At 49.2% G+C, this 23,986-nt stretch overlaps 8 protein-coding genes across 8 annotated transcripts, besides 14 other annotated features; all 8 read left to right on the top strand.

Annotated features, from left to right (window-relative positions):
• Nucleotides 1-297: 297 nt before the first annotated feature.
• On the top strand, nucleotides 298-633 carry TraAM80_00997 (uncharacterized protein; the record flags this gene model as incomplete). The annotated part of the gene is made up of 1 exon (XM_029378054.1): nucleotides 298-633. The coding sequence occupies one exon, from the start codon at nucleotides 298-300 to the stop codon at nucleotides 631-633; it is 336 nt and encodes a 111-aa protein (XP_029242141.1).
• A 344-nt stretch (nucleotides 634-977) lies between these two features.
• Nucleotides 978-4,376, top strand: TraAM80_00996 (uncharacterized protein; the record flags this gene model as incomplete). The annotated part of the gene is made up of 1 exon (XM_029378053.1): nucleotides 978-4,376. One exon carries the CDS (start codon nucleotides 978-980, stop codon nucleotides 4,374-4,376), a length of 3,399 nt encoding a protein of 1,132 aa, XP_029242140.1.
• Nucleotides 4,377-4,676: 300 nt separating this feature from the next.
• Nucleotides 4,677-4,695: a microsatellite.
• Nucleotides 4,696-4,734: 39 nt separating this feature from the next.
• Nucleotides 4,735-4,761: a microsatellite.
• A 376-nt stretch (nucleotides 4,762-5,137) lies between these two features.
• Nucleotides 5,138-8,302, top strand: TraAM80_00995 (U3 small nucleolar RNA-associated protein 14; the record flags this gene model as incomplete). The annotated part of the gene is made up of 1 exon (XM_029378052.1): nucleotides 5,138-8,302. The coding sequence occupies one exon, from the start codon at nucleotides 5,138-5,140 to the stop codon at nucleotides 8,300-8,302; it is 3,165 nt and encodes a 1,054-aa protein (XP_029242139.1).
• Nucleotides 8,303-8,810: 508 nt separating this feature from the next.
• TraAM80_00994 (vacuolar protein 8) lies at nucleotides 8,811-12,083 on the top strand (the record flags this gene model as incomplete). The annotated part of the gene is made up of 1 exon (XM_029378051.1): nucleotides 8,811-12,083. One exon carries the CDS (start codon nucleotides 8,811-8,813, stop codon nucleotides 12,081-12,083), a length of 3,273 nt encoding a protein of 1,090 aa, XP_029242138.1.
• Nucleotides 12,084-12,609: 526 nt separating this feature from the next.
• Nucleotides 12,610-12,632: a microsatellite.
• A 145-nt stretch (nucleotides 12,633-12,777) lies between these two features.
• Nucleotides 12,778-12,811: a microsatellite.
• A 2-nt stretch (nucleotides 12,812-12,813) lies between these two features.
• Nucleotides 12,814-12,832: a microsatellite.
• Nucleotides 12,833-13,348: 516 nt separating this feature from the next.
• On the top strand, nucleotides 13,349-14,302 carry TraAM80_00993 (uncharacterized protein; the record flags this gene model as incomplete). Its single annotated transcript, XM_029378050.1, has 1 exon — nucleotides 13,349-14,302. One exon carries the CDS (start codon nucleotides 13,349-13,351, stop codon nucleotides 14,300-14,302), a length of 954 nt encoding a protein of 317 aa, XP_029242137.1.
• Nucleotides 14,303-14,338: 36 nt separating this feature from the next.
• Nucleotides 14,339-14,370: a microsatellite.
• Nucleotides 14,371-14,391: 21 nt separating this feature from the next.
• Nucleotides 14,392-14,411: a microsatellite.
• A 130-nt stretch (nucleotides 14,412-14,541) lies between these two features.
• Nucleotides 14,542-14,581: a microsatellite.
• A 133-nt stretch (nucleotides 14,582-14,714) lies between these two features.
• Nucleotides 14,715-14,750: a sequence feature (A-rich).
• Nucleotides 14,751-15,044: 294 nt separating this feature from the next.
• Nucleotides 15,045-15,063: a microsatellite.
• A 319-nt stretch (nucleotides 15,064-15,382) lies between these two features.
• TraAM80_00992 (putative protein kinase, putative,serine/threonine protein kinase) lies at nucleotides 15,383-18,502 on the top strand (the record flags this gene model as incomplete). Its single annotated transcript, XM_029378049.1, has 1 exon — nucleotides 15,383-18,502. One exon carries the CDS (start codon nucleotides 15,383-15,385, stop codon nucleotides 18,500-18,502), a length of 3,120 nt encoding a protein of 1,039 aa, XP_029242136.1.
• Nucleotides 18,503-19,022: 520 nt separating this feature from the next.
• Nucleotides 19,023-19,045: a microsatellite.
• Nucleotides 19,046-19,646: 601 nt separating this feature from the next.
• TraAM80_00991 (mitochondrial carrier protein) lies at nucleotides 19,647-20,537 on the top strand (the record flags this gene model as incomplete). Its single annotated transcript, XM_029378048.1, has 1 exon — nucleotides 19,647-20,537. The coding sequence occupies one exon, from the start codon at nucleotides 19,647-19,649 to the stop codon at nucleotides 20,535-20,537; it is 891 nt and encodes a 296-aa protein (XP_029242135.1).
• Nucleotides 20,538-20,679: 142 nt separating this feature from the next.
• Nucleotides 20,680-20,707: a microsatellite.
• Nucleotides 20,708-20,798: 91 nt separating this feature from the next.
• Nucleotides 20,799-20,827: a sequence feature (A-rich).
• A 207-nt stretch (nucleotides 20,828-21,034) lies between these two features.
• On the top strand, nucleotides 21,035-23,206 carry TraAM80_00990 (Dullard-like phosphatase domain-containing protein; the record flags this gene model as incomplete). Its single annotated transcript, XM_029378047.1, has 1 exon — nucleotides 21,035-23,206. One exon carries the CDS (start codon nucleotides 21,035-21,037, stop codon nucleotides 23,204-23,206), a length of 2,172 nt encoding a protein of 723 aa, XP_029242134.1.
• A 327-nt stretch (nucleotides 23,207-23,533) lies between these two features.
• Nucleotides 23,534-23,567: a sequence feature (GA-rich).
• Between the last annotated feature and the right edge of the window lie 419 nt (nucleotides 23,568-23,986).

Here is a 23,986-nt window from a genome sequence, read left to right as displayed (position 1 = left end):
CAACAACCACATTACACGTGCTCTGGTGCTTGCAGTGGTGAGGGTGAGAAGAAGAGACCCGGCTGTCGATCGTACAAGGTGGATGCAATTTTATTTCTACTTTGCCGTTTCTATCTTTCTTTGTTAAGGTGTTTGCAATAACGATTGTTGCCGTACTCTCACAGATCCCTGCGTCCATCATGGTGATAAATGCATGCACTCATTGTAACTGCCCCCTATACTGATTTGGAATATATATATTGTTGCGCTTTATCCCTTTACTCGTTCGTTGCAAGATATACGGCCGGCCAGAAGCAAATGTGGTGCATCTCACGGCGACTGCTGTGCGGTGCTGCCGGTGCGGCGACGACGACGGCGTCGTCGGCCAGCGGCAGTTTTAATTTTTCTTTTAGCAAGCGGCTGAAGGAGTTGGAGAGCGACACGGAGTGTGCGCTGAGTGGAAAGGAGTACGCGATTTTACGGGAAAAGCTGCAGCACTATCGCGGCCTTCAAAATAGGTATGCAGTGAAGCAGGACGATATTGAGCGGGCAAAGCGAGCGGCGCGGTACAGCGGCTTGGAGTTTACACCGAAACCCGCACGAAAGACTACTGTGCAGGGAATCTGTCAACAGCCGGAGGAGAATAAAAAATAAGTGTGCGGGACGCGTTATGCACGGCATAGTGTTGTTTGCTCCGTGGCTGTGCTTAGGCGTCTCGCCCCCTGAGTGGGCACATTTGGTTTGTCATTCATCTGTCTGGTTGTTGTTTGTTTGCTCATAAACCACTGCTCGTTGCTCTCTTAAATGTTTCCTCTTTGCTTGCTTTTGATGTAGTTTTTCTTCTCTCTTTCCCTTTTGTTTTTATTGGAGGTTTGCGGCTTCTGCTAACGCCCCACTCCGATTGCCGCTTCCTCACGCCCCTTCTGCGTCCTGACAGCACACGGGGGAGGAGCAGCAGAAACCTTGTAAAAGAAAAAAAAGGAGATAAAAAAAAAGAAATGAGTCGCAGAAGTCGTGGAAGCAAGATTGGCGTTAACACGGCAAGCGGCCGACCGTCAAGCGCGTCGGGAGCTGCTCGCGGCAGCCACCGTGAGGAGTTGACAGTGTTTCCGGAGATGCCGTCGTTCTTTCCCGATCCCATCGCTCTCGACGCGGAGGATTGCCACCTGAAGCAGTTCCGTGATGAAATTTTTCAACGGGAGTATGCTACGAGTATGAGAGTCACGCTTCAGGGGCTTCAGGCGCAACTGCAGCAGCGTGAGGAGAAACAAAAACAACTAAGCTGCGAAAGTAACGAGCGGAGTCCCACTTCCTTGCAGCACCGTGGCGGTAATTGGAAGCCTCACGGTGACGATGAGGGGGTGCATTGGAGGCCGGCCATCGGTGAGACGCAGGTGTCGTTGTCACACACGCTGGAGAAGCTCATCTCCGAAGTCCACTTGACGCCGTTATCAAATGAAGCAAAGAGCAGAATAATAAATATGAAGGAGGACAGGAGCCCTAAAAAACTCACTGAAATACCCGCGGAAGAGTCTGAGGGGGCTTCATTCATGCTTTCTATTTTGACAGCACCGGGTCCAGAGGAAAAAGAGAGGCATAAACAACAGGATCCTTCACCTAACTTGCCTGTGTATCTGACAGAGCCGTTTCCAGTCGCGCTATTTGGGCTAGCGGAAGAGGTAGGAATGCGAAATATGACAGCTGAAACGCGTGAGGTTGTGGAGTCTATTGCTGAAGCGAGAAAGCAACTTGGCCTTAATGTTGGATTCTCAATGGAACTACCAGCACGTGAGGAAGGTTTTAAGCAGCAGGCGTCAACTCCTGGAAATGAACCCACGACCTCTGTTTCTCCATTTTCTCGTATCATATCCACTGCAACGATACCGTCTCCGCGTTGCGCCTTTACGTTCCCATTGGCGGATGCATTTGTTCTGGAAGCGGAGCAGCGCCTTGCAGCTGAAATGTTTTGCGAATCTATTTGCGAAGATATTGTGGAGATCGCGGCAGAGATGTACTTGACACGCACCTTTGATGCTATGGCGGCCGCCTACACAGCATGTTCCATCTGGGATGAAGTGCATGACTCGGTTGTCCGCTCGTTTATTCCACATAATCCACTGGAGCTTCCTTTGCATGAAGCGGGACTTGTCACGGCTCCGGCCATCATGCCGAAAAAACCAAAAAGACTAATTAAAGGTGATCCAGCGGGTGCTCTGCCAGTGGATGACAAAGACAATAAAGACAAGGCGGAGGTAACTAGTTTAGCAGGCTACAGCCTACCCTATTGTGGTATGCTTCCGGAATGGGCCTCGTCTCCGTCGCTTCTGGATGCGGACGCTATTCTTTTCTTTCACTGCCGTGGGACGGCAGCTCCATCGCCCTTTTCTGGCGATGAACTCACAAAAACAAATGCGCTGATGGGGCAGGAGCAGGGTTTGGCCTTTTCACGACTTCTCAATGCATCGTTGAAAAGAACTGAGAAACGACCCGGGAAGGCTGGAGTTGTGACATCGCGTTTTCCGACAGGTAAAACATTTGCAGTGGCTGAAAGAGTACGTGGAGTCACTGAGGAAGATGGTGACAGTCCTGGTCTGCCGCCCACGCCTATTGCTTTGGATGACTATGCTCGGTACGTTCTTCCAAAGGTCGCGGAGCTGAGGCAGCAACAGAGCGCCGAGGACAAGGAAAGGGGAGAGGAGCAAGAAGCAACGAAATGGACGGGGTCGCAAAGAAGATCAAGTCAGTATAGGTCCAATACCAGGAGCAAGGAATCTGTAATCGCAATAAGTGTTACACCTCGCAAGGAAGAGGGTGAGGGCGAACTACAGGTTGCAACGCGGGGCATCAAGCCCTTTGCAGACGGTCTCAGTAAAGTAAGGCGTATTCAAAATACATTCAAAAGGGGTCGAAGACCCCGTCCGCAAGATGTATCTCCAAGGGAATTCTCAGCTCGTGCTAAGACCAATTCTTCCATGGGAGCAGTGACAGTGGGACAGGTGGTGGAGGATGATTTGACAAAGGCACTGCAGCAGCTACCACACGGTTATTTTGTTGCTTCTACGATGGGGAGCTACGGTGCGTCAAGTGTGCGAGTCCCCGTACCAGATTCTCTTGTGTTTATAGAAGGTGATCGTGCGACAACTTTCTCTACAGCTGTGAAGAAGAAACAACAGGAAACTGGCATTAGCGATAAGAATACCTCAATGACGAAGGCGTCGATGCACGTTTGCAGAGGCAGTGAAGTTACCTTAAATGGGAATCTATGGGATGATGATACCACGGCGAAGTTGTCTGTAAATATTATGAAAGGTGGTCGTACAACGTTGGGTTTTCATGCGAAGGCATTCACAGCAGCAGCAACAGAGGCCAACACGAATGCGGAATTGCCGCAAGAATCACAAATAGCGGATCATCAAACTTCAAGAGCTCGCGGCCGGTATGCGATTGTTACACGTAAGCAACAAAAAAAATTGGAGGACAGGCGGCGGCGTCAAAAGGAGGCAGCCGAACAAGCTGCATACGAAAACTTGTTTGTGAGACCACCTCCGCCCTCTCCTAATACGAATAGAGACGGCACGGTGAACAAAGACTCGGATGCTAGGAAAGGTCATAGCCCTGAGTCGAAGCACTCGGTCAGGATTGTCGCTGAGCCTGGCGTTGTCGTGGAGCGGTTGCCGAGACCAGAGGAGAAGGACGCGAAGGCGAAGGCGGCAAAAAGAGGCAAGTCACGTGGACGACAAAACAAGCTACCACCGAGTAGTAATTCAGCGGCAGACGCAGAAATTGTGTTGTCTGATGGAGGTGAGTGGATTCCACCGGAAGGGAAGTACCGCTGGTCCGGGTTTGACAAGCTGGCTGAGGAAAGCAATGCGGCGGCAGGAGCGGCACCGGCGCCGTCGGAAACGGGAGTTGCTCCCAAGCCTGCGTCTTTTCAAACTGCAAGTACACGGCAGCGTCAAGACGAGGAAAAAGGACATAGCCAAGGAGAAAAGGAGGGGAGGCAGGAGGCAAAAAATAAAGTATCCATCATTGCAGCAAAACCACCTGCACAAACGGCAGTGAAGTTAATGACGCGTCCTGTTCAACGAATGCCAGCGCTCATTTCCTCCTCGCAGAGGGGCAAACAAGCGGGGCAAAAGAAAACAGAGACGGAAACGGTGGAAACGGGGGTGGAAAAAGCCTCAAATGTGAAGTATGCGGCACCTGTGGAACCGCGTGGAGCACAAAATATGCTGCGCCGCCACAACCTGCCGCGGCTTCCACAGCAGCCACTGAGGAGTGACATGATGACGCATGATACCGTTAGTTGCTTGAAAACACCGTTAGCGTCAGAGATGAACAACATACGCCGTCTGGCCTCTATCCTCAAGAATGACTCAGTCAACGCAGAAGCGTAGGAAGGATTGTACGCATATTATATGCTTGCACTTGTGAGTGTTGCTTCACTTACTATTGACGAGTAACACTTTTTCCCTGTGAAAGCAAAGAGTTGAAGCTCATGTAAGAAAGCTGTTTATATGTTTGTTTTTGTTTTTGTTTTTGTACTGCTGTGTTCCTTTTTTTTTCTTTGTATTATTATTTTACCGACCTTCGCTTGCTTTTCTTTGTCATTTTTGTTTTTAGTTCTTCTCTGGTTTCCCCTTTTGATCTGCGTGTTTATTGTGGCATGAATGTATAATGGACATAATTTACCTCTGCACACACACACACACACACCTTTTTTCCGATGGTGTGCAATAATGTTGCAAAGAAATCGTTGTTGTTGTTTTGTTCTTTTTGGTGCATGCGAGAATGTTGTTATCCATGTGGTGGTGATGGGACAGCAGGAGACTTGGAGGCGCCTATTCGCGTTGGATAGGTAGCATATAGATGAGACTGAAATATGTGCCCGAAGCATTGCATGGGAAGAGTGAGAGTGTGTACACTTGTTCCTTTTGAAGGAATAAGAGAAATTGGGTCCTCTGGCCTCCCCACAGTCTGCCTCTCTGTAGAAGTCTCGTACTCGCGTTTGCGTCACTTGCCCATGGTGGGAAGTTATATCATCAAGCCGACGCTGTGCATTTATTTTGTTGCTGTTATGCTCTCTTTATTTGGCTTAATCTGAGTGGTGTGTAGTTTGTTTGTGGATTAGCAGAGTAATAAGGTGTGTGTACCACAGATGGTTCGTCGCAGCGACAGGGTTGTAGGCGAGGCAACACGGAAAGCGTCGGTGGGTAGTTCACGGCGTGTCCGCCAGCAACGCGGTAAGAGAAACGGCGCTGACGATGATCTGCTTGAGGTACAGGAGAGGGGAGCGCTTAATCTGAACAACCCGCTGATTCCCCCAGAGCTCGACGAGGACATTGACGACGACATCGCCTTCAACAGCGACGACGAGGAGAAGTACGGTCACTTATTCCACAAAAAAGAGAAGTCTGACACCACCCGCACCTCCACAGCGGCCACAGGAGGTAAGAAGAAAAACACGAGAAATAAAAGGTTGCGGAGTCACGCAGCCGATGCAGACGATATGAGCGATGCGGACGATGCTCTGCTGCTGCAGCAGCTCCGCGCCCTTGGCGAGATTGACGAGGATGAGGACTTGGATTTTCATGAAGGCGGCGGTAACGGGGCAGACGAGGATGATTACATTGACCTTGCGGACATGCTGGATGCGGCACAAGCAGAGGAGGGGAAAACGGAAGGCAAAGCCCGAAGGAAGAAGGCGACGAAAAAAGTGGATGAGAGTGGTGTTGCGAAGAAGCGACGACGTGCGATTGTTACCGAGGAGGTGGAGTCTCTTTATGGTCCGACAGCCGTGGACGGCAAGTACAGCAGTGCAATTCGAGAGGTTGTGACGGCAACCCCGGCGTCCTCTACACGGTCGCGAATGCAGCAAAGTCTTGAGAACAAGCGCAATCTTATCAGCGTGGATGTCGATGACCATACAATGGCGAAGCTGACACGCGCCGAGGTGCGAAAAGTGGTGTCTAATGATCTTTCCAAATATAACAGCTTCTTACGAGAGCAGCGTGAGGCAAAGCATGTGCAATTACCTATGCCAATGCCAGAGAGCAATCCAGTACCGACAACACTTGGCGCCATCTCTGCTGCTGCAGTGGATCGTTTCACAACTCAGACAGAGGCAGCGAAAACGGCGGCTGCCTTGACAACCGCAACCACCACAGGAGATACCGCAGGGATGGCTTGTAACGCCTCACGTGTGTCCGCATTTCGTCTTGCTGGGAAAATAAGTACGCTATTGTCAAGTGCGGGGCTATCGAGACCAGAGCTTTCTGCACCTTCTGCAGAAGACGGTGTCATTCCCCTTGGTGACATTGACGATGACGATGCCGGTGATACGCATAAAGCGGGAGCGGTTCAACCCGGTGGGGATACGAACGCCCCAACAACGAGTTACATAGCAAAGCTGAAAGCAATGCTTTCGTACGAAAACGCTCGCCGCCGTCGTTTGAATCGCATTAAAAGCAAAACATATCGTCGAATTCTCCGCAAGGAGAAGGACCGTGAACGGGAGCGACGGGAAAAGGCGTTTGAGATTCTTCATCCTGAAAAGGCGCGCGCACGGCTCGCGGAAAAGCTGATGAAGGCAAGAGTGGAGGAGCGCGTGACGCAGAAGCACAAAAACACAAGTAAGTGGGTACGCCACGCAAAACGGTTTGCTAACTTTGACGACAATACAAAAGATGCCCTTAACGAGCAGAATTTGTTGCATCAACGACTCATGCAGAAAATGGAAGAGGATGCGGATGAGGACGCCTACATGAATGCGGGTGGTGATGCCCACGCTGAGAGTGAGGCGGCCTCTAGCGAGGAGGAGCGTGTCGTGGACTATCTTATTGCTGGGGCAACCGCGATGCCGAAACAAGCTGGGAATGAGGCGGATGAAAGTAAAAAGAAGAAACTGAGTTCTCTCCTCTGGCGGAGCATTGAGGACGTTGAGAAGGAAGAGGAGGAGGGGGATGGCGAGGCGGCAGGGTCCCACATGACACCCACAGAAAAAGCCCGTGTAGAACTTCGGGGGATGAAGTTTATGCAGCAGGCGAAGCAACGAGAGGAGAAGCACTACGCGGAGGTGTTGGAGCATTTGCAGGAGGACATCCGTTGCAAAATGTCTGGCGAGACTGTATGCAGCGATGACGAACCCTCTGACTTGGACGAGACACGTGAGAAGGAGGAGCATCCAAAAAAATTAAAATCAAAGAGCAAACTCTCGACAACCACGGACGCAAGTGTGGGGCGGAAGGCGTTTTTGCACAAGCGCGATGGACAACGTGGCAGGGAAGTTGTAGAGAGTATTCAGCTGAAGCGACACCGTGGCATTAATATCCAAGGAGAGGATGATGAGTCGGAGAGGAGCCACAGGGGCACGAGCGCCAAGGAGGGTGCGGATGACACCTGGTCTATTAGCGAAGAAGGTAGCAGTAGTGAGGCTGGGGGGAATGATGTGAAAAAAGGAGGAGAAAAGGCACCTCTAGTTTCTACGACCAACCCCATTGGGGGCGGAGAAACCACCAATGAAGAGTTTGCTGGTAGCCGTCAGCCGAATACACATTTTGCTAGTGAGCTTGGCAGTGATGCAGCTGCCTCGCAGAGGCGGAAGCATGCAAGCAGTACACGTATCACTCTTCTGCCTGCGGATGTCCAACAACCGCGTAGCGGCAATGGCCTAACTGAGGCTGGAGAGGAGGGAGTGGTCAAGACAGTCCGACAGAAACGGAAAAGGGGAGGTGAGTTAGGAGAAACGAAAAAGGGGGCAGATGATGAGGATGAAATCATGCTTCAACAGCATCAAGACTACCTAATCGCCCGTGCCTTCGCCCACGATGAAGTGGACGCGGAATTTCTTGCAGAAAAAACGGCGCAGGTTGAAACTATCATGAAACCGGTGGACAAAAATGCAACACTGCCTGGTTGGGGTGAGTGGGGCGGTGAAGATGAGCGTCTCAATCAACGTCACCAGGCAAAGTTGCAATCGATGGAGTTGCAGCGACAAATTGAGAAGACAACGTTAATGAAGAGCCGCGCGGACGCTGATCTTGACCATGTCATCATCAACCACGATGGGGTGGAACTCGTGCCAGACCGTATGCTGCTGCACATGATTCCTCGCCCATTCAGTAACCCGACGGAGTTTGCACGGTCTATGCGGCATCCGCTTGGCCCGGAGTGGAACTCCGCTGTTGCTTTTAAGGATGCCAATCAACCGCGCCTGGAGGTGCGGCAGGGGCATGCAGTGCTGCCACTTGATCTCTCCCTACGTGGCAAAAAGAAAATGGCAAAGACCAAGAGGCGCAAAATTTCAACCACCGCAGCTGTGTAGCCTCTTTCTTTCTTTCTCTCCATGCCGTGATACACGCAACAGTGTGCGAGTGTGTCTGTGAATGTGTGGTGATCGGCCTTCGGAGGAGTAGGCATTGATCGATTGTAAGTAAGAAACTGAAATTGATAAAAAGGAGAATTTGGAGGAGAGGGTGAGAGAGAATTAGGGAAGAGCGAGAAAGATTTTTTAGGGATTGACTCTGTTTCTTTCCCTTGTATACTCTTCTTCTTGTAAGACACGTGTAAGCGTAATTATCTGCATCATTTGCAGTGCAGCATTTTTTGACTGATCAATTTTTTTCTTTTTTCTTTTAAATTTTGGGGGGTGTTGGTGGGGAAGTTTTTCGCTTTCCCTTCTTCACGTATTCTCCAGTTGGCGCACAGTGGTGGTTTTGGTCCTCTCTCCCCTATGATTTTTTTTTTATCCTCTCTTCTCTTCAGTGTGCACTCCACACTCATATCTGCCACTGTTTTATAGCGAGAGAGGCGTCGTAAGACGGCATAATTTAATGACCACCACGGAGAGCCGTATTGCAGGACTTTTGTCTGTTCTCTCCGAGAGCGAGGATGCTGTTCACTGCCCACTCTCTGTCTTTGCACGTAGCCTGCGGGAGGCATCGTGGCCGCAGCAGCTACAACAACATGCTTCAATGAATGGTCCGGTAGGCGGTGGTAGGTTAATGGATTTAAGCGACGTGTTGGCAGAGCGTTCACTGGCACTACTGCGGGAGGAAGAGGCGATCCTGCGTGACAAGGAAGTGGTGCGGGTGGCGTACGACAAGCTGCGTGCTGAGTTGGCCCGTGCTGAGGCGCAGCTTCAGAGCTACGAGCAGCGCGCGCAGGAGGTGGCACAACAGAAGTCTTTTTGCAAATTGGCGATGAACCTGTTGGTGACGGGTGATGTGCCAGAGTTTTACGCGCCGGATGCGGGGCATGTTGTGGGCGCACCCCGGGAAGACATTGACACCACAAACAACAACGTCGCCAATACATCTGTGGACGGCGCGGTGGCGGCGCCGGAGGTGGCACCGATGAGCTCAACGTCGCCGAAGCGCCCACGTCCAAGCTCCACAACGCAGAAACGGCACCTTGAAGTAGAGCCACAACAACAACACAGTGCCGGTGAAAACGGCATGTATAGGAGGGGTTGTGAGCAGTCGGTATCAAAGGAGAAGGACGAGAACCCGGATCTTTTTGTTGAAAGTGGGAAAGGTCAGCAATTGTCCACGCTGGGAAGGGCTACTTCACGTACGCATGGGGGCAGTGGTTCAAGCCCAACAGGTAGTGCACTTCTTGCGATGTTGCGTTTGCCCGATGTGAAGGAAATGACACTTTTGCACGCGATTGAGAGTTACGATGAATATCATTTTGGGAAGTCCATGGTGTGGACTAATAAAAAGCGGGATGAATTGCTACCAGTCCTTCTTGGTCTATTGAGGCACCTGCCGTTACAGCGTCCACCCACTCAGTTAGCAGAGCTACACCTTCTTGGACATTTTTTCCGTTTCCCGTATGCCGCGCTGGCTGCATCAGAACCCGCTCTTTTCTCCTCGCTGACGTCAGTATCCTTGCCGGAGCCTATGGTGAATTTTATTCTGCGCGCTTTGCTAAGCGAAGGTCAGGCTGTAACGATACTCACGCGGCTACTTCAAAGCGTTAACAATGATGTTAAGTGCGAAGTATTAGAGTGTCTTTTGCCAATTATTATGATTAGTTGTAACGATGTGAATAATACTGCTAGCGGTAGTGGGCATGCTTCTGAAAATAAAGGGGCGTTACCAGACGCACGAAAAGAATTTATTACATGCGGTGGTTTGCAGCCGCTTTTAAGTATTGTAGCCTCCTGCACCTCAGAGGCAGTGTTAGAGCGGGCACTTGTGCTTCTGTGGAATCTTATTGCCCGCAACGTAGACGAGGAAAAGGTGCGTGATGAGGTACGACGCCTTGGTGGGTTACGTGCTGTGCTGGATCTCCTGTACACAGATTCTATTCCTATTCTAGAGAATGCGGCGATGACGATTGGTTACATAACACGTGACGAGGCATCCAAGGTGGAAATTCGTGAATCAGGTGGATTGGAGAAAATTACTGCAACGTTGCGTCATCCCTATGAATCTATTCAAACAAAAATGGCAGGAGCTATTTGGAATTGTGCTAGCAATGCTGAAAATCGAACGTATCTACGGCACATTGGATGCATTCCAGCTCTCTTGGAGCTAGTCAGTTCACCATACGAGTTTGTGCAAGAAAATGCGGCAGGGGCTCTTTGGAATCTTAGTGTGGATCCTGAGAATAAGGCACAAATCGTTGAGTATGGTGGTATTGTAGAACTTGCTCAGCTTATTGCCAAGAGCTCTAGTGTGACTGTTGTGGAAAATGCCTCTGGTACATTGTGGAACTGTAGCGCCGCTGTTGAATCACGGCCCGCTATCCGTAAGGCTGCGGCCATACCAGTGTTGCTCTCCGTAATGAATCGGAAGTTGCCTCCCTCAACGCAGCCAAAAGGAGTTGCGATGGGGAAGAAAGTATCGGTGCCTCTCCCTATAAGTGACAAAATTCTGGATAATGTGGCCGGTACCCTTCGCAACTGTGCTATTAATGATCAAAACAAGCCGGCAATTCGTGAGGCGGGTGGTGTGGAGTTGCTGCTTAGCAAGCTTGAACTGGGTATATTGAAAAACCCAGCATCTATTCCAATGCCGACATTGGACAAGATGGCGTCTACGCTATGGATTTTAACCATTTCTCCAGAGATAAAGCATAGTGTTCGCCTCAGTGGTGGCATTCCGATGCTAGCAAAAATACTTGAAATGACTTCTGTCACCGCCGCAAAGAAAAACCATACTAAAGTTGTTGTGCAATTAACCTTGGGTGTAAAAGAAAAGATTGTGGGTTTATTGCGTAATTGCTCTACTGTACAGGAAAACCGACAAGTGATGGTGAGTGCAGGGGTTGTACGAGCTTTGGTCTACGCTGTAGAGGATTGCTACCTTGCCGGAAATGCCAATCCTAATGCAAGCAGCGTATCCTCCTCCCAACAGCTTTTACCATCGCTACAGATGAAGGAAACCGTGGCGTCTGCGCTTTGGTACCTTTCACGTGATGACAAGGTTGCACCCCGCGAGGAAGGTGGCCTTGAACTTCTTTGTCGTCTTCTGCTTGAGCCAGACCAGCCGTCTGCGGTACTCGAGCAGGCTGCTGGAGCAATATCCTCCTTGACAGTGAACAATCAGGAAAATCGGACCAAGCTGCGGGAGTTTGGAGGGTTGGATGCACTTTTACGTCTGATAGAAGAGAGGACACCCCTGGCGTTTTCACAGCAAGGAAGAAGCGGTGGTGATACTAAGGACAGTTCGGCAGCAATATCAACCACCGCAAAGGGCACCAACAGTGGCACTGGCAAGACGGAGAATACGGTATCAAACACGTATGCTGTTTTAAATGCACTTCTGGCAATTCGAAATAGCACATCTTCAAATGAAGAGAACCTTCGTTATGTGGCGGAGTGGCGATACAACCGCGAGGGTGAAGCGGCCTTTTCACCGGCAACTTCGTTTACGGGATGGCTTTTGTACATTATCCAACATGGGTCTGAGGACTGCGCAAGGGAGGCAGCGCTTTGTGTGAAAAACCTCTGTGGTCACGCCAAATCATTAGAGTCATTGCTGCAGCAAGATGCAGTGGAGTTAATTGGTGGTCTTGCAGAGCGTGGCTTTTCAGACTCTGTGCGTCGCGCGGCCGCAATGACGTTGCACTCCCTCGCGCGAGCCCAGCGGCGATAAGAGCTAAAAGGTTTATATGAAGGAAAAAGAAAAAAAGGGGGAAAATAAAATCTTTTGGGAAGATTGAATGCTAGAGTGAGGAGTGCCACATTAAGAGGAAGAAACAAGCGAGTGGGAAAGGTAACACGCACAGACTGGAAGGTAAAAGAGAAAGAAAAACAACGTTGTAAACATTGCAATAGACATGAACTGTTGTGTACGAATTAAGTAGGGAAAAACAGAGGTCAATGCGGTACTACTGCGTCCTCTGGCTGCGTGATGAATGATACTTTTTCTCATGGTGCTCAAATGTGGGAGAAGTTGTGGCTTTGATTTTCCTGACGGGTTCCTTCGCCGTAAATTTGCTTATGCGATTATTTTCGCTTCTATGCCTGACGTGAGGAAGGTGTTTGCTCGCGGTATTGGCCGAGGTGCCCAGCAGGAAGCGGAATGTATGACAACCCAATAAAAAATAAAGCGGGAAGACAGCTACACAGAAGAAATAAAAAAGTAAAATACACGGGAGAGGAAGCGCAAAGTTAATTACTATATATATGTATGTATATATATTGCGTAAAGAACTTAGAGGGACTGGCTATTGCGTAGAGGAGGGAGAAGAAAGGCGGTGCTTTTTTTCCAATTACGTCTTGTTTCTGGGGTATGTGAATATGTATATTTTCGCCGCCACGCCACAATGGCAATGAACACCTCTTTGGAAACAGCAACGAGAAACCAGAAGGAGATAGAGAGAGTGGTGGTTGTGGTGGTGGAGAAATTTCAAATGAAACCACACAGACTGACTAGAATTGGAGCGTACATGTTCAAACACATAATCACAATAATATAGAGACCAATGGCTGGGCTCCGTGTTTATTTATTCAGTCAGTTTTGCTCGGGGGGTTGTGGCCACCCCTGCTGTGGGCACAGTCGTGTTTTACACACCAGGCGGGTATGCCTGTGTGTGTCTCAGAATACGAGGATGTTAGCTCCCGCTTCTTCCTGCTAATTGGAATTTGCGGCGAAGCTGTGCTGTTTTGGATTGTTTTCCCCACACACAGAGGAAAAACGAAAAAAAAAAAAGAGTAGGACCACCTGGTGGGTGCTTTTTTTCTGCCCCCTCCGAAAAAAAAAAAGAAATGATGTATTTTATTTTATTCTTTTCTTTTTGTTGTCTTTGGGTTTTAATGGGTTTGGTGTTTGATGGACTTTTATTATTATTATTTGGTTTTGGCTGTGTTTTCTCTTTTTTTTTTGCGGGTGAGATCTGTGGGTCTAAGTGGGTGGCGATGCCGTTAAATAATTCCAACGCTGCTACCATTAGCAACGGGAGCGACATCGAATATGTCGAGAGGGAAATTGCACCGATGTACGTCAGCCTCTCCCGCACCGCCCCGCTGCCACCTGGGGACTACGTGCGCGTCATTGCACTGTGTGGCTCAGGCTACTTTTCTAGGGATGAGTCACCCTTGCTGAAGACTATTTCCGCCGAGGGTAGTTGGAACAGTGGTGGCCGTAGGCAAAATTCAACGGAACCGCTTGAAACCGAACCAGAGCGGTTTGACTTTGCGCTGCATGTGCGCGGGGCGCGGCATTGTCGCCTGCTGGACACCATTTTGGATGGATATGATCTTCAGATGAGCGCCGTTGGCCACGATGCGGCCACCGACGTCAAAGAGAATAAGGTGAATGGAAGGGAAAAGGCTGCTCTAGCTGATTTGCCATCTGTGGTGCTTCCACAGGCAACATCCAAGGGGTGCAAAATGCTTTTTCGGTATTTGGATATGATTACGACGCGTGTGCCGACGACAATCTCTAAGCCGCTGCGTGCACCACTAGATGAGTTAATTCAACCGTGGGAAATGAACTTTTTATTGCATGACTGCATGGACGACACGACCAGCCGCGCCATTGCGCAGCAATTTGGTGACGCTAAAGGAGTTGGAGCCAAAGGCAACAAAGCTGCCGGGGACACTGTAATGGCCTACCACTCCGCAATTGTAAATAACGCACCTGGTTCTTTAAATTTGCTGCTGGAGCTTGCAATGATTAGTGACTTTCTCATTGTTGAACCCCTGCGTCAATTAACGTGTGCTTTTCTTGCCTCTCTTGCACTTGGCGCCTCATCGGAAGCGGAATTGTTGCGGCTTTGTGGAGTGTCTCGCCCCATGAAGGAAGAAGAGCTCGAGCCGTTATATGCGCAGTTTCCTTTTCTTCATATTGACCCCACCGACGGGTTGTAGACACGTCATGATCAGTCATCAGGTCCTCAGGTGAGAGTGTGAGTGTGTGTGTGTGTGTGTGTGTGTGTCTCGTTTTCTTCCAATATCGTCCTCCCCCCCCCCCCCCCCCTGAAGTATACCGGGGGGATTGAGGGCGGATGGAGACAACGCGACCCTTGTACACTTTCACATCCACGGTGCTGTCTCGCCTTCGTAATGACTTGAGTGAGGCAGACGGTGGACAACGAAAACAGAACGGAAAATAATGAAAACAAAAAACAAAAGAAAGGAAGAAAAAAAAACGGGCAAACGCAAAAGTGGCAAACTGCTCTAGGGAAAAAAATCTAGGGAAGGAGATACGTTGGCTAGGACAAGGAAGCCGGTAGAGCAAGAACGGGGGCGTCCAGCTGCGTCTCTCGGTGTATGAAGTTGCTTTTTTGTTTTCTTCTTTTTTTCTCTTTTTTTTCTTGGTTTCCTTCTCCTGTTGGTACCACGTGCACTATTTCTTGCTTTTGCTCCCCACCTCATCGCGCGCTGAATCTATGTCTGTGTGTTTATCTTCTTAGAGATTTCCGCTGTTTTCGCGTTTTTTTTTTTTTTGCTCCATCCGTGTTTTAGTTATTGTTTCATTTTTGGTTCTCTTCCAACTGTGTCGCCTCGTATCGAGGCAGATTTTTTTTTAATTATCTTTCTGCTACACAGTCAGCATCCTTTTTTCCTCACCTGGATCGCACCCACACGCACTCTCTCTCTCTCTCTATTTCACACACACACACACACACGAAGAAAAAGAGGAAAAAAGAAGGTAAAGTAGACGTCTTACACAAAAGTCAAAATAATAGGAATAATAATTGATATTTGACTACAAAGGCAAATTTAAGGGAAAGGGGGTAAAAGTTAAAAGAAAAGGGCGTGACTGCGTGCACGCACCTTTGTTTGTTGTTTTATTATTATTATTATTTTTTTGTTGCCGCGGCGGAGCGGACGGGGTCGAGTTGCGTGCCTCCACGTCTGTTCCTCGGCAAGGAAGACGTCAGGTGCGAGTTAAGGCTTAAAGGGAGAGGAACAGGGGAGGGCATTACACTTCAGTTTCTCTGAGGCATGAGCGAGGAAGATAGTGAACCCTCTTTGGATACCTCGTTGAACCGGCGTTGCAACTTTGTATTACCTAGTAACGAATGCGACGAGGATGAGGATGCGGAAGCGCTCAACAGCAGCACCTCCACGGCAGGGCCACCCGGGTCCCGTCGCACGGGTCGCTGTCAATGCCCCTCATGGGGGGCCGCATCCAGTAGCGCATCCAGCATCTCACCCAACAGTTCAGCACAACAAGGATACGATCGGACTGGCACATTCAAACACACCGGCAACTACCGTCCCATGATATCCAAAAATAGTTGCTCACGCAGACGACGCAGCTTGAGTAATACCAGTACAGTAGCCAGCCTTGTTGGTAGTTACCATGAATGGGGCCGATCATTCTGTGTTTACAATCCATGGCGGGCATCTTCAGCTTCGCGAGCATCATTTCAATATGGTCAGCAACTTGTGTTTAGTGGGAAACATCCTATTTCAGGTACTGGAGTGTCTTCGCCGTCGAACGTATCCCCAACCGTAGTAGCAGTAGGAACACCAAAGTGTGAAAATCACCGCCGTCCTGTCTCTTTTGGTCTATCCCTGACCCATGCTGCTGGAGTTAATGGAGAAACAAATGCTGGCCGAAGCACGAGCGCACTCTTTGTTGCAGGACAAGTGTTATCTTCACCTGCCTCAGCTAGTCCAATTTTGGGAGGGCGTCGAAGTGGGTGCCAGTCTCGGATTTTGGGGGTATCATCAAGTCCAAAAATGGTGGCTTATTACGCGATGGGTGGTGCGACACGGCAGCTCAGTAAAGGAGTTGCACCTATTGTTTCTTCCGTAAAGAGGGAATTGGCAATGCTCCTGCGCTCATTTGCTGCGTTCCTGAGTCTCGTTGGAACACCTATCATTAATGGTGCTGTTGAGCACCCAATGGATATACGTAAAGGACCACTGATTGGGGTGGGAGGCTTTGCCAAGGTATATGCAGGCATAGATCGCGTGAGTGGGAGGCTTGTTGCGATGAAGGAGATTAATATTGCAGAAATTACGGATCATGAGGCACTAAATGCGATTTGTAAAGAATTTGGTATACTCAAATCCCTTCGACATCCCAATATAGTGTCATATCAACTTTTTGAACACAGCGCGTCGCAGAAGGTGTGCCGTATTGTTATGGAGTTGCTTACTGGTGGGTCGACGTTGGCGTTGCTGGAAAGGTACGGACCACTACGAGAAGCTTTTCTTCACAAGTTTGCTCGTCACCTTTTAGAGGCCATTGCGTTTATACACAAAGAGGGCATCTCGCATCGAGATATTAAGCCGGCGAATATTCTGGTAAGCGGCTCTGGAGTTGTGAAGCTATGCGATTTTGGTTGCAGTAGGCGGGTGAATGAACTAAATAAATCGACAAACTGCGTTATTGGCACACCGCTGTACATGGCCCCGGAATTTATCAAGGGTGAATCCACCCATAAGTCTGATATTTGGTCCATGGCATGCTCACTATTTGAATTAGGGACTGGTCTTTTGCCGTGGCATCATGCGAAAATTCGTGACAACCTGCCACTGATGTTTTATATCACCACTTCCAGTGAAACACCGCTTACTAATCTTGCGCAGTACGATGTGCAGGAGTTTAGTGCTGAATTTAAGGACTTCATGAAGCAGTGCTTCACACGCGATGTGCAACGCAGACCCGAGGCAGTGGAATTGCTCGAGCATCCGTGGATAAAAGGGGATCGTTCAACTTTACCGCATCACTCCCTTTCTGCCTCGTCCTTTGGTGACCCCAGCACACCGACGCGGTCTTCGCGAACAAGCCGAGCTGAGGAGGAGTTGTTGTGTCAGCGTGAGCTTGAAGAAGTTTCAGCTAATATTTCAATTGATATGTGCACTGCGTGTATGTTGCGAACGGGTGGAGTAGTGCCTGGGTTTCGTTTGCCTTCTCACCTACAGCAGCCGCAATTACAGACAGAGATGCGGTCAAGAAGCGATGATGTATCACAGCAGCCAAATCCATTAGAACAACTTCATTTGGATTCTCAGAGAAGACCATCAACTAGTCAAGGTCATAGTCCACCGGTAAGCTTGTCTGGTGGTGTTGGTGGTGGTGGTGGTGGTGGTGGTGGTAGGGTCTGGGCTTCATTGAGTTCTACTGGCGCATTAGACGCAACGCTAAATGAGCAATTCAACTACTCCATTCCATTAGGGGCGTCAGAGGGACGTTTTGTCCTACCATCTTGCGGTGCCTCCATGTCTTCGGTAGCCGCACAGTATCTTTGTATTAATGATGACGGCAACGTCGAATATGTCACCATAGATGAGGAAATGGTAGAGGTAGACACCGATGTGGATGATGCTTTAGCATATTCATACGGACAGTTCTTAATGGGATCTCCTAGTCTTACTTTTGGCTTGGGAGGCGGCTCTCCCACGGGTACTTCTGCGGCGGTTTACACTGTCGAAGGGCATTCCCCTCATTGCAGCACTAGCAATCTCAACACCCACAATAGCTATGTCGCTTTTTCACCTGCACGGAGCTCTGCTGGTCGCAATGCCCGTTATGGGCCGGCGCTGCACAACCCGAGTATGTCGTTGGTCTCCAATTCGTCCTTTACCTCTCGTGGAGTTTCACCATCACGTCGTTCGCAAACCGCGTCGACAGCATCACTGGCGGCCTCTCAGCAGCTTCCGGGTCTCCTTCCCACGACGGCTGGTTCACTGTTGCTTCATGCTGGGGCTTCTATGAACCACAGCAGTGATGATGTCTATGCAGAGGTTCAGGATGGTGCACCAGCTAGCTCAAATGTGTCTCGGTTCCCAGAAGGTGTTCGTGAAGCAGGAGGTCGCCTACATATGTCACTTTCTGTTCCAAATGGAATTGCGGATCGACGTACCAACATTGAGCTTAGCATCGACCCTGAGGATTTGCATCGCGTATGCATTGAGCGTCGGCCAAGTTACGTAGTGGCGCTCAGTGAGGACCTGAAGTCCCAGCTTGTAGCCCAGATGAGCGAAATAGCATCACGCAGTGCAGCTAGCCCAATGGACGGCCAAGGCGCTGGGGGCGGTAGTAGTTCAAATCGTCGTCTTTCTCGTAGTACACATGCGCACGGTAGCCAATCTCTTACCCCTAGGTAGGCCCACTTGGTCCCCTATGTCTTCTGTAATGTTTTTTTTTCTTTTTTGTTCTTGGCATACTGCTGATTGTGGCAGCGGATCTTACGTGTGTGTGTGTTTTTCCCCTTTGTTACGGGAGGAGAGTGGTAGTTGCCAGAGAAGCTAAAAGGAGGATATGCAGACAGCTGCCTCTGATATAGAAAAATGCATGTATTGGGGTGCAAATATCTGACTTGGTGTTACGCCTACATGGGAATGTGGCGATTTACTTTACTGCTTCCCATATATATGGGAAGGTTTAGGAGGGTGCCGTTTGTAAAACAGTAATAACTGTATTTACTATTTTTCTTGCGTTTTACCCCTTCTCGCGCTAAAACAGCAGGTAACCATTTGCATATACGTTTCTCCCTCACTGCCCTTTTTTTCTGAGTTATGCATTTTTGTTTTTAATATTATATGAGATGAGTCGGACAAGAAGTGGGTACAATAGGCGTGGAAAAGATGACAAAATGGGAGTAAAAGATGATGTATGTGGGATGCGTTTCTTTTTTTTTTTTTTTTTTTAAGTGTAGAGGTGCCACTGCTCTTGCCGCCTTTCGTTGTTTTGCTTAAAAGGAGTGACAATGAGTCACCGGTAAAGAGGAGGGAAAAAAAGTGAGTTGCTCGGAGTGCAGACTATATATGATGCATCTCTTCACTCCATCCTATGTTACTTGTTGAGAACGTTGTCAAGAAAAATGTATTGCCGTTATGTTTTACTATTTTGTATAGTCTATGCGTTTCCGTGATTATGTTTACTACGTGTGCATCTCTACACTACTATTACTGTTTTTGTTCTCTTCATTTCTCCACTTTACGGTCGTGTAAGCAATGCATCCTTTCACAAGCAAAGTTGTTCGCTTTTCAATTGCACAGACCTTGGTTTTCCTTCTCTCCTCCTCATGTGTCTGTGTGTGCGTTTTTCAGGTCTGGTTTCTTTTGGGCTGCGTAGGCCTCACGCAGACTCCACCGATGCTCTTTTTAGACTTTTTTTTTTGTTTGTTGCTTCTCATTCTTCTTGTTGCTGTGGTACATTGCAAGGTGACAAAGAGGCACGTCTGGCGTGTGGTTAGCGGTGTACCGCGGTTCTCATTTCGATTAGGTAATTCAGTGCAATTTTACTTGAATGGACTCCTTGGTTGCGGGGGGAGCCGCTGGTCTTGTGGTGGATATCACTCTTTACCCAATCGACACCATCAAAACACGCCTGCAGTCAAAGAGCGGTTTTTCACACGCCGGTGGGTTTCGTGGAGTGTACAAAGGCCTTAGTGCTGTCGCCATTGGGTCGGTGCCTGGTGGTGCTGTCTTCTTTGTCGGCTACGATCTCACGAAGCGGTCACTTTTGAATGACGATGCAGCGAACAGCCCTAGTACACTGCGTCGATTGATGTCGCAAGCCGTAGCTGCGATGGCGGGCGAGACTTCAGCGTGCTTGCTACGCGTGCCCACGGAAATGGTAAAGCAGCAACTCCAGGCGGGTCATCACCATAACATTTACCGTGCACTGCTGCACATAACGCATAACACGCCGCCGGATGTCAACTCATCGGTGACACCTAAAGGAATACGCTGGCTCGGTATCCCGTGGCTTTTTACAGGCATGCCTATAATGTTGCTACGTGAACTGCCGTTTGCCGTGGTGCAAATGTCTTGCTACGAGGGACTTAAAGCATGTCTCCACACGGAAGAGAGACCGCAGTATTTGCCGGTGTGTGGGGCATTGAGCGGTGGTACAGCGGCGTTTGTTACGACGCCACTGGATGTGTTGAAGACGCGTATTATGCTTAGGCAGGTGGCGAGTTCGAAGCATGCACCACTCGGTGGAATTGCCGTGGTTCGTGCGGCATTTTACGAGTTGTTGTGTGAACCGCCGCGAGCATCAGACAAGTGGGGGAGGGCACAACGTTTTTTTAGGGGAGTTATTCCACGCGTGATGTGGATTTCCATCGGGGGAAGCATTTTTTTTACTACGTACGAGACTGCGCGTCATGGCTTCCAGTGGGTGAGGGCACCGTAACAGGGAAGGGCGAAGACGATATGACTAATATAATTGTTACCTGGGTATATGCAGGGGTGTCTCGCATGGAGGATGATGATGGTGTCACATCACTCGGTGGGCGAAACAGGGAGTGTGTTCAGGTGTAATTGTCGAGTAGCGGCACAGCTCCCACAGACACACACACACACTTGGGATGAAGAAAACAGCCCACACAAGCCTACATTTACACGTGTTAACGCTACATCACTGACAGTTGCTGCCAATAAATCTAACATTGTATTTGTTATGCTTATTTTGTTTGTTTGTTTTTCTGGAGAGGGGAAGGGGTGGTTTGCTCTGCTTTTATTCATTCCTGCGTAGGTCTTCTTCCTTAAGGAAGTTGTGCGTGTGTGGTTGTGAGTAGTTACGAAAAGGCGCTGGGATATTTAAATTTTAAAGCTGTAACGATAAACGTAACGGAATACAAAAAGGACTTGACTGAAAGCCATAGCAGAGAGGGGAGTGGTTAAGAAGGCATGCATCGCAGCAGAGGCGGCGTCAATGACATCAGAAGTCGCGGTGGCTCTGCGCGTGGTAGTGGACGGAGTGGTGGGCGTGCATGGTTGCCCCAATATTGTCAGGGGCACATGCCATCATCATCATTGCTGCAACTATCAAGACCGTCGCAGCCAGGCGCAGCGAGTGTCGATGAGAACCCTCAGGAAATGCTCGATCCTGCGCTAACGGTGTCAAGGCAAGGGGAAGCTGGCACCCAATGTTTTTGCGCGCATCATCAACATCCGAGGCAGTTTCATTATCAACAAAACCACAGAGTGCAGGTGATTCCCATAACCTCCGTGCACGATGGGACAAATGAAATTTCAAGGGTGCATACTGGGCTTGGTGTTGCTGATTCTGTTCATTTAAAGCGTCACGAAGTTAGCAGCAGTGGCGCCTATGAGGCATCCATGGGTGAGCATCCCCATAATACTTCTCCGATGGAAAGGAATGTGATGTTCCCCCCACCACTTTGGTCTGGCCCCCGTAGTAGTCTACATGGTTGGAGTCATTTTACAAGAGGTAGGTCAACACTGCCGCAGCAGTCGCGGCAGTCACTGCAGTCATCGGCTCCGGCACGTTTTTCTGGGGGGCGAGGAGCTAGAGTTCTTCACAGTGGTCAACGTACTCGCAAACCCAAAGATGGGATCCGTCAAAAGGCTTGTAGTCAATCCCTTGGTGGTTTGGAAAGAGCTGGTGGCACCCGAACTGTAGCTTTGGATTGCAGAGTTACCAATCTGCGAAGGCGGCAGCAAACTGAGCAAGGTACATCTTCGTTGCGGCAGAGGGGAGGGAGTTCTCCAAAGGTGGAGTTGTACTCTCATCAGTCACCTGTTTATGAGTTAGGCGAAAGCCGTTTTTCAACTCCATTGTGTCTTGAAACGAGCGAAACGGCAAACCCAGCAGCTTCGCAGCCATACAGAATCACTCACAGGCATCTGTGTTTTTCTAATTATTGTCAACATTATACTCCAGCTTCGAGCGAGGCTAGCGTTTCACCGGACAAAGTTGGTGCAACGCTGATTGTAACGGAAAACAGTGGATCGAAGGATACAACAACTGTAGAAACGGCGGTGTGGGAGCAGCGGCAGCAAGGACAAGGACAATATGAGCAACGAGAAAGTGAAAAGGGTTCTATAGATGATCTGGATTCTACTTCCTTACCACCTGCTAGGTGTGCTCAGGTACCCTCTTCAGATAAAAGCCCTTTAGTGCACTCGCCAGTGTCACTCTCATCAAAGCAGTTGCAGCGACAACCTCATCAAGCAGACACTGATAGGAATGACACGGGGCCAAACTATCTTCTTCCTCCACGACCAGAATGTTATTCTGGCTGCATCACCTGTTGTCTAGACCTTGATAACACTCTGGTGTATACATTTCAGTGGCCTCCATCGTGGTGGGACCCGGAGAACAATCCACTTCATCTTGAGATTGAGATTGACTCATCCTCGGCTAGAGTGAAAGGGTCGAATTTTGATAGGAAAATTTCTGACGATTACCGCAATGTTACGTCGCCCTCTTTTTTGTCTTCACAAAGCTTAGATTTGGACAGTGGCATGGATGTAACGGAGCCTCCATCACGAGATCAAGTGTGTCCAGGTATTTCTGATTGCCATTATGTCTGTATTCGACCACATGCGCTCGAATTTGTTCAATTTTGTCTGGCGAAGTTCGAGGTGGTCTTCTTCACGAGCGGCACAGAGGAATACGCACGACCAATCTTTGACTATTTGGAGCCGAAGCGAGTCGCTCACCGTCTGTACCGTCACCACTGCACAGAGTATAGGGAGGGAATGTACAGGAAGGACCTGTCGCTGCTAGGGCGCCCACTTGATAGTGTTATTCTCTTTGACGACCGTGGGCCTGACGCAAGCTTTCAGCCAAGAAATGTGCTGTTTTGTGAACCCTTTATTCTTGAAGAGGTGAATGACGCGTATGGCCTTTCTACAAAGGACGATGAACTGTGTGGATACATGGAGTTTCTCGAGATGCTGACAAACCTACAGAGGGAAGTGATGCTTCAGGCTATAGCGGCCTACCAGGAGGAGGTGATGAAGGTAACATTGGTGTTATTGACGGACGAAGTGCAGACACTGGAGGAGACAAGTGGGGTCGGCGCTGATGTAGGATGGAAAGAGAGCTCATAATTGAGAGACGCACAGCCCACCTGCGAGGGAGGGAGGGAGGGAGGTTCGTGGTGACATGAGGTCAGGTCCGGGGCGATGCAGTGACTAGGAGCAACCCAACAGCAACAAAAGTGAAACTTAATCCTCTCCCCAAAGAAAGTACGAAAAGAAGAAACAGACAAAAAAAAAACTTTTTTTTTTTCCTTTTTTGTACGTTGAAACAATGACAGGATGCGTGAAAGTAGTCTCACATAAGGAGGAGGCGCCGAATAGAAAAATTAGCACAGTGGACGAGAGCCATTTTTACAAAATACCCTTTTGGTAATAAAGATAAACAAAGTGCGATCCTTTTTTTTTTACTCTCTTTTTGTTTTTATCTTTTGATGTGGAGGTGATGGTAGAGGGGGAGGGGGGTTCTCCTCAGCTGTCTGTTGAGGCCCATGACGCAGTGTTTGGAAAAGCAACAAAAGACGGGGATTGGAGAGTATCCTAGAGAGAGGAAAGTGGGGAAAAAAAAGGAACCAATGGGGAAGAAATATCCAATATGAAAATTTTCTATGTTCTATTCCCTCCGTATGTGCGGTCAATGTTACTCCTTGTGCGTATCTGTTTCAACCTTGGACACAGGCAGACGTGATGAAGAGGAGAACATGCCTTGTGTGTGACTTCGGGCATATATATATATATATGCCTGCAGGTTTGTGTGTGTGTATGCTTTACGCAATCAAAAGGGTGAGGGAGTTGTGAGGCATGCACTGCACACATTTTCTGCGTATACGGCACAAGAAGACAATATTCAGC

This window comes from Trypanosoma rangeli, assembly GCF_003719475.1.
Source record: "Trypanosoma rangeli strain AM80 chromosome Unknown Tra_15.4_contig_00019, whole genome shotgun sequence".
Taxonomy (NCBI): Eukaryota; Euglenozoa; class Kinetoplastea; order Trypanosomatida; family Trypanosomatidae; genus Trypanosoma; species Trypanosoma rangeli.
This window is presented reverse-complemented; position numbering and strand designations above follow the sequence as displayed.